The sequence below is a fragment of the Ursus maritimus genome, unplaced genomic scaffold, assembly GCF_017311325.1.
Source record: "Ursus maritimus isolate PB19 unplaced genomic scaffold, ASM1731132v1 scaffold_5, whole genome shotgun sequence".
NCBI lineage: Eukaryota > Metazoa > Chordata > Mammalia > Carnivora > Ursidae > Ursus > Ursus maritimus.
This window is the reverse complement of record NW_024426663.1, coordinates 64989118-64997240: the sequence shown is the minus strand read 5'-3', so window position 1 is coordinate 64997240 and position 8123 is coordinate 64989118. Positions and strand designations below refer to the sequence as shown.

Sequence of the window (8123 nt, the reverse complement as noted above, 5' to 3'; positions counted from 1 at the left end):
TTATTGGATTTTCCAGCTCATCTGAGCTTCTGCTCAGTTCTCCGAGCTGTAGAATTTGTGCGAACGTTCTGGGTTCTCTGGAACCCCCAGATAAGAACACAGAAACATGCGCGTGGACACACACACACACACACAGGGCAGGCAAGAGCTCGCTGGACTTGTTTCAGTTGTCCCTTCCCCCCTCTGGCTTCATCGTGACACGTATTTGTCTCTATCGAATATCCACAAGACAAATGGTTAGGATAGGATACAGCAAGGAGCATGGAAGGGCGGGCTGTTGAAGAAGCCGATGGAAGGGAAGCAGCGAACCCCCCACATCCTTGACCCACCGCTTCTCGTTCCTTTCCCTGCTTCATGCTTGAGTTTTCAAAAAGAAAGAAGCAGAGGAAGAGTTCAAGAGTGGCTGAGCCGCTGGTGACCAGTGCGGTGCCTCTCCACCGGTTAGCAGGAGGCACCTTTCTTCTAGGGCAGGTGCAGCCTGGCTTGGTGACAGATACAAAGCCTGGACTACAGCCCCCGCCTGTCCCCTGCCTCTTGGCTGGTGCCCCGTGGTGCACGCACTGTACTTCCTTACACTCCCTAACCTTGAACGACGTCAGGGTTCAAGGGCCAAGAAGGGATGAAGAACTTCATCAGCATCTCAGATGGGTCCTGGTGCTGATAGAGCTCAGGGTCTCTCATGAGGAGGACCCAAGCTGGTGGCCTGGGAGGGGAGGCACCGATGCTACTCTTGGCTGCCCGGAGTGTCCTGCCCCCGCCCCCCCCCCCATGCAACCGACTTCTTGCTGTGGACTCTGCTTTATTTTCCGGGGTGGGGATGCAATATGGGGGAAAGAGCTATGGCACAGACCCAGCACCAATGTGCCAGCCCAGTGAGCTGCCGGGCACCTGTCTGCCTTTGATATTTTGAGTCACTATGTCTCGTCTCATGAACCAAGACAGCAGGAATTCCCTGCATCCAGTTCAACGGGAAATGGTCCCAGGGATCTCCCACTTCCTTCATTCATGGAAGAAGCCGGGAGGATAAAGGCTACGGTCCTCTCATGAATGCTTGTGCTATTCCACTGAGAGGTGTCGCTGGTTAACCTGACAGCTCGGGGACCGAGGCTGGGTGGATGTTATTTATCCACTCGCTGACGGCGCTGTCGTTCACCAGCTACCAAGTTGGACTCCTGGCTCTGGAAATTTAATGTGAGACAGCTGCGTGCAGCCAGTGGCATCCAGCATTTTAAAAAGGTCAATTAAGAAACGGTGGATGGTGGTGCAGCTAATGACAGCCTGGAGGGGTGAACAGGGCCGAGGAAACAGAAGGGCTGAGGCGTCTATTACCGGAATGGAGAGTCGAGGGGAAGCGTGGTGGGGAGGGAGTCTATTGTCATCAGCCATAAAGCACGTCTGAGTTTTGCAGCAGAGAGCGGCACAGCTGTTTCCCTCCGCACGCCGCGCGGGGGGCAGTCTGTGAATGGGGGGCTCGGCAGGCAGAGCTGTCACCTGCATCAGCTTGATCAATCTGCAGGCAAAAATCGTTATCCTCCTCGCTGCCTGTTCCTTTGCACTTTCCGCTCTCCTACTTGGGGAGCATAAGGCAGACGCTGGAGTGATATTCAGAATGTGGGTCATGTTCTAGAAATCCATATTTTAAGCATTCCCCAACGCTGGGCTCCGCCTTCTCCTCCCGGGCGTGTGGGTGGGCGGTGGGTGGGTGGACAGGGGAGCCAGCAAGGGTTCTCCTCAGATGACCCATGTGCCCCTGGTTTCAGTAGGATGCAAACGTGGGGTGCAGGGTAGACCTTTTCCACTGTGATGGATGAAAGAGGGACATGAAGCCCTTAGGAAAGGTCTCTTTCAGCCTGTGACAGAATTGGCTTGTGGTTCAGGGAAGGCACTGTGTGGGACTCATTTTTTTTTTTTTTTAATCAGACAAAGGGGCCGTAGGCTGCCAGGACATGCTTTTTGCCACATCTACCTGTCAAGCTAGAAATTCAATAGAGCAATGGGAATGCTAATTGATATGCAAAACAGGTCCAGGGTTCCTAGAAATGTCTAATGATCCTCTGGTTCCTTGCAAATGCAGAATTAAGACATGAACTACATGGGATGGGAGTAAGAACACCAACCTTTTCACTTGCTCTTTTTTTTTTTCTTTTAAAAATCTACTTTGGGGGAATTTCACCGGTGTTATAATTTCAAAAAAAAAAAAAAAAAGAATATTGCAATCAATGGGGTTTGTCTTTCACACACTGGATATTTATTATTAGAAAATAGTTTTTATCAGCCGGCAGTACCAAACAAGTTGAAAGGAGCGTGCTTCTCACCATAATTTTTTTCTCCTAATGAAATTTAAATAAACAGCCCACTGTCGGGAGAGTCGCCACGCCATCCCCCACCCTTTAAAAACGGAATAAATGAAGTTTAGTACAAAATGTCCTTCAGATATGCCTTGTTCTGCAGTTGTTACGCTGTCCCCTTGAGTAAGAGTGAAGAAGGAGATGAAAAAAGACCACTCAGGTTATCAAATTACCCCAAAGAATCTACAGTAGAAACCGGGAAACAAATACGCTCACCCAAAACCAGCCGCGTCCAAACCAAGAAACCAGTTTTAACATCGGCTTTTCCATGGTGATTATCATCTGACTTTAATATATATCTATATATATATATATATATTTGAAATAGTAATAAAAAAGGAAGCATTGAATTGCATCTTCCTCCTCTGTTAAACAGGTGTTCGGGAAACTCCATATAGTATCTGCTCGGTAAGCTTGTCTGGCAGCTCAGCGAGTATCACGTGATTGCAGCATCCATGATTCCAAGTGAAACGGCTTTTGTGTTCTTTGGGGCGAGTCCGGTGCTAGGGGCGCAGTGCTCCCACGACTCCAGATGTCCTGAGACCCACGGCTTCAGGAAGGGTTTGGGGGTGGCTCAGTGCATGGCCCCAGTGCAGAAACTTCCGGAACCCCAAACGAGTCAACCAACCAGCCACACGGATGTCAGACAATGGTCTCCTTTGAGTTCCTCTTGACAGAGTGGAGGCCCAGCAGGGACTGCTGGTTAGAAGGGACGCTGACAGACTTTGGGATGAGGAGAATCACTCTCTGATTGGTCCGACGCCATTCGTTGTACAATCGACAGTGGTACCTAAATGACACCTGGGGTCAGGAGAGGGAACAGAAGGGAAGGTTTCAGGTCAGCAGAAGCCGATAATCAATCCAAGAAACAAACAGGTCACTGACAACAGCTCCGAACAGCTGGTGGCAGTACAGCGAGACGAGCCCCCCGGGGCCACACTGCGCTGGCCCGCAGCTGAGTGTTGGGAGATCGGCACCAACCAGAGAACACCCCCGTGTGAACACGGGCAGGGCTCCCGGGGCAGCCTCCTTCCTTCCTCCTCAGAGTGGAAACAATTAGGACATGAATAGGAAATGAGGTTCCTTCAGAGGCCGGATTTAGTTTGCGGATAGTAGCATTTGGGCCCCAAAGCATCAGTTGTGAAGCAGGCTGGCTATAGACAGCCGGGCAGAGTGGGTGCAGCTCTAGCTCTCGCCTCGGGGGTGGGACCTGGGCCGTGTGTCTTTCTGGTCCTCAGCTTTCTCTCTGTTAAATGAGAGGGATGCTTGGGTATCATGTCCCCTCCTGCAGGTTGGACACTGCACAATTCAACATTCAGACTGACTATGACAGGAAGGGTACCCTTCGGACTGTGCCATGCACAACTCTTACAACTGTACCAGTTGGCCCCTATAGGTGACCCCCGACTACCTGTAGCTCCGGCGTTCTATGGCTTCCAGTGGGGGAAGCTTCGTCGTGGGCACCAAGTCCCCGGATAAATTCTTCCTCAGCTCAGCCTGGGTAGGGTCCACTTCCCTGGGCACCTGCATGGCTCGTGCCTACCTCAGCATGGCATCAAGTGCTCCGTGCATCAGTGTATTTATGTCTCTCTCTCCCTGCTCCCCGAGCATCTCGGCAGCAGGGCTTGGGCTGTATTCATCACCGCATGCCTAGCACCTATCACGTGCCTGGCGCTTAGGAAGTTGCTCGGAGGAGTTTGCTGAGTGAATTGATGCCCTACGCTTTCTGATTGCAACCCTGCTTCAGATTTAAGACTCTCTTCTATAATATACAACACCATGAGCAGTAAACTGATGGCCAATCGTGGCGTAACTGTGCCGAAAAGTACTTGCTTCCCATGTAAATATCCTGGAATGAGACACATCTGTGGTTCGTTTTGGAGAAGGCTGGCGTCTGGCCTGGATGGACTGCCCGGGAAATTCAGAGTCGGTACTTCTGAAGATGCATGGACTCTCTTTAAAAATGGGGGAAGGTTCCTGTTTGAGAACATTCAGATGAGTAGGTAGGTGCTGGGAAGGAAGGTGCCTGTGAGCTCAGGCTGACAGATGACCCAGGATGGGCTATTTGATCGTCTGGGGTGGGTGCATTGGGCTGAACCCAGGACAGGGTCCGTGGTGGTCAGAGAGAGGGGTTACCCCACGGTTGGATTTCAGCGTTTCTGGAAGCAGAGGAGAGCACAGGCCCTGGATCAGAAAGGGCTTTACTGGTCCTCTGGCAGGATCATGAAATCCAAGGCCGCTCGCTTAAGTTTCCAAGGCTAGAAAGCAGATGCCACAGGCCGAGTGCCAGAGAGATTTGGGTATGAAAATATAAGCTTTTAAACTCACACAGATGTGCTTTTCTCCAAAAGGCCCTGAACATGCCAAAGTGGATCAGGTTTGGGTTGTTTTCTTTTTTTGTTTTTTCCAAGCTTGATTCTCATGCACGTATCCCTGCTGCTGCGTGGTGCTCCTTCCTGAGTGTGGGAGACGCAGGTGGGAAAGCCCGCTGCTCAGGGCCAAGAGCAGGGAGAGAGGAGAAGGCAGACTCGTACTCGTGAGGAGCTTTGGCAGTCCAAAAAGACTGGAATCTGGAGATATTATAGGAAAGCTGGGTTTCAAATCAAGAGACCCTTCATCTGTACGTTAAGGAGCTGTGCGTGCTGGACCCTGGTAAGCCGAGAAGTCACTGCGGGTGCGTGCAGGTGGCGCCTTCCCAGCGCTCTCGGGCCAGGCTCCCCAGGCCTGGATCCCCATTCTCTGCCTAGTGGCTCCGTGACATTGGGAGGGTTGCTTGCCACCCCCAAGCATCAGTTTCCTTGTCGGCAAAACGTGAAGAGTGATGTCTGAGAGCGCACAGGAGCACTTAGCACCGTGCCTCACACACCGTAGTGTTGTTGACCTGTTATTTTTGATGCATTAAATATGGAAAAGAAGACGATTGTGTGATGCTCCTTCTTAGACACAGGGGAACTGGAGGACAAGAGAAAAAAGGCGCTATTTCCCTTGCTTTCAGTGTGGCCGGGGGTCAGCAGCAGGCTGTATCACCTGGGAGCTTGTTAGAACATCAGAATTTTGGGCTCCACCCAGACTGAAGGAATCAGAGCGTGCATTTTAACAAGCTCCCCAGGTGACTCACAGATCCGTTCGAGCCTGAGGAGCACTGCTGCAGGGAACCCAGGGAGTCAGTGACAGAGCTGGGCTCCTGGTTCCTTGGCCAGGAGGGGCAGAAATCAGCCCGCTTGTTGAGACAAACGAACGAGATATTATGCATTCCTCTGTCTTAATTGCCGTTAACCATCACAGTCTGCAAGCAAATCCAATCAATAAGAAGAAAGCATTGGATGAGGAGGACTCCTGGTAGGGGAAAATCCAGGAACTTGGGCATAATGCAGACGGGACCTTGGGTTTGCAAATGCTCTGGGCTAATGCTGAGCCTGGGCCAGGAGCTCCAAGACAGTCCCTTCCCGCAGTGGAACAGAATAGGAAAAAAAGGAGGTTTGACCTAGAGGAATAAAGAGGCAGCGAGGGGAGAATAAACAACAAACCAAGAAGAAGCTATGACTTCCGTAACACTGGGAACTTCGTTTAGATATTTCTTAAATGTCCCCAGGGGGAGGAAGCAGAGAGAGAGAGAGAGAGAGAGAGAGAGAGAGAATCTGAAGCAGGCTCCACAGCCAGCACGGAGCCCAACATGGGGCTCCATCTCATGACCCTGAGATCAGGACCTGAGCCGAAATCAAGAGCTGGATGCCTAACCGACTGAGCCACCCACGCGCCCCTTAAATGTCTGTGTTACGGAGAGAAGAGGAAGAAAGAGCACAGGGCCACTATTCTAAAAATACTTCCTTTGGGATGGATTTCTGGAGGTATTCATTCCTCCAACCAAGGGATATCAACCTGTCGTGGGCAAGATCCTACAAAGAGCTGTGGTCACGCGGCCGGGGCAAGGAAGGATCACATTAGCATCTACCTCTCCCACTCAGGGAGGTGACAGGCGGTGGCCTAAGGTCTGCTGGGAGGGCACGGCAGGGTGTGGGAAATCTCAGTCCCCATTTTGTATTCTGCCCTTTCTCTCTGGAGGTTATGGCGTGATCGAGGCCTACAGACGGGGCGAGGGCCTTGTTAGTCGTCTTCCCAGAAACGGCCCAGCCCCCTGATCCCCAGCTGCACCAAGCAGGCGGGCCGTGTGTGAGCAAATGGGCCGCGGAGGACGGGCACAGGTCACCCTCAGCACCGTCAGGCCGCCGTGGGCCGTGGGGGCGGTGGCTCAGCCGGCGTGCACACGGTGACCTTTGTTGGGCAGTGTCCTCCCGGAGGTGTCCTGACTGTCTAAGGAGAATTCAGATGACTACCCAGGGGGCTGGGAGTCAGCCAGAGGAAACAGATGGCTCGTTCATTCCATTCCGGGCCTTCACCAGTGCCGCGCTGGGTGCTGGTTGCAGCCTCAGTGACGCGGGGAACTCAGGGGCTCCCCGCGGGTCCCTGCAGCGTGGCAGCCCGGGTCCCCCACCTGTCCGCGTGCGGCTATTTCTAAGTGCCACCCTGGGTGACTTCTTGACCCCGAGCGTGGACTCAGTTGATGTCTCTCCTTGGACCTCAAACGGTCTGTGACATGGGCAGTGATGTTTGCAGGGCATCGCTCCCCGGGCTTACGGAGCAGATCGCTGGCACCCCGGCCTCCTGGGTCCCCGATGCAGGCTTCTACATGGCAGGTTCCAGAAGGCCCAGCTCCCCGAGTGGCGGCAGGGCCGGACACGGACTGCAGAGGCACGATGAGGCGGCGGCGGCGGGGCCATGTGTCCCCGTTCCCAGCGCCGACAAGGCCCTGCCAGGAAGGCTCCTCCGAGCGGCAGCCGGGCTGGGACTGACACGGTGTTTGTTTATCTAAGACATTTTCACAGCATATTCTCCGGAAGCCTGACAGCTTGTTTACAATGGGTTTCTGCCGGAGGGCACTTTCCAAGTGCTGTCAGCTCCTGAGTTACGGCTCCTGCCAGGGCGGCTCAGTACAGCATTTATCTGGGAGGGAGCTGCCCGGATTCAGTAACCTCTGTTTCAGGGGCGCCGCAGCCCGGTTTCCACACCACTCAGAGGGGAGAACGCCCTCCCTTCCCTCCAGCTGCTCTGTGTCTTGCAGCCGGCTGGGCGTCCAGAGGAAGAAAGCCCCATGCCTGTTCTGGGTGCTCTGATGAATATTGCCGAAGGTCCCCCACCTGGTCCTTACGGTAGCCCAGTGACCCAGGGGCTGTCACTGTTCCACCACTTTTTGTATAAGGGGAAGGCTGATCAGAGAGGTTAAGTACCCTGTTTAGAGAGACCCAGCTCTTAGGATGTTAAATCTTGGGTCCGACCACAGGGCCTTTGGGTTCTAATGCGTGTGCTTTTCACAGCCTCTTGGGAAGGTTTCCAGAGTGAAGTATGTTGTCACTCTCCTGCAAGAGCCCACTCCAGGCACCCTTCCCACCCAAGCCGCCTTTCATCTGAGATGGGTGATGAAACAGAGTCACATCCGCTTTCCCCCACGAAATCTTTCCCTTTCTTCCTCCCCTGGCCTCCTTTTCCTCTTTCGTAATAGGTGAGCATATGCTTTACAAAGCAGGTTTTCCAAAAGGCCTTAAATTGGTTTGGAAGCCCAATAACTAGGTCTACATCTTCAGCCACCCTCCACGCATGTAAGAAAAATCGCAGACTAGCAAACCTGTAAGCATGGTAAGAACTGACGGTTATTTTCCAGAGAACTTTCCTCGGGTGCTCTGTCCTTTCTGTCCCTAAGCAGCAGGGAGCCTGCGGCAT

At 53.0% G+C, this 8123-nt stretch overlaps 1 protein-coding gene across 1 annotated transcript in view; it reads right to left on the bottom strand.

Annotated features, from left to right (window-relative positions):
* Positions 1-2211: 2211 nt before the first annotated feature.
* The window catches only part of MARCHF3 (membrane associated ring-CH-type finger 3), a 135437-nt gene continuing 129525 nt past the window's right edge, over positions 2212-8123 (bottom strand). The window contains exon 5 of the mRNA XM_008698987.2: positions 2212-3149. Coding sequence (XP_008697209.1) covers positions 2991-3149 — 159 coding nt within the window. The 3' untranslated portion in view covers positions 2212-2990. The remainder of the gene's footprint in view (positions 3150-8123) is intronic.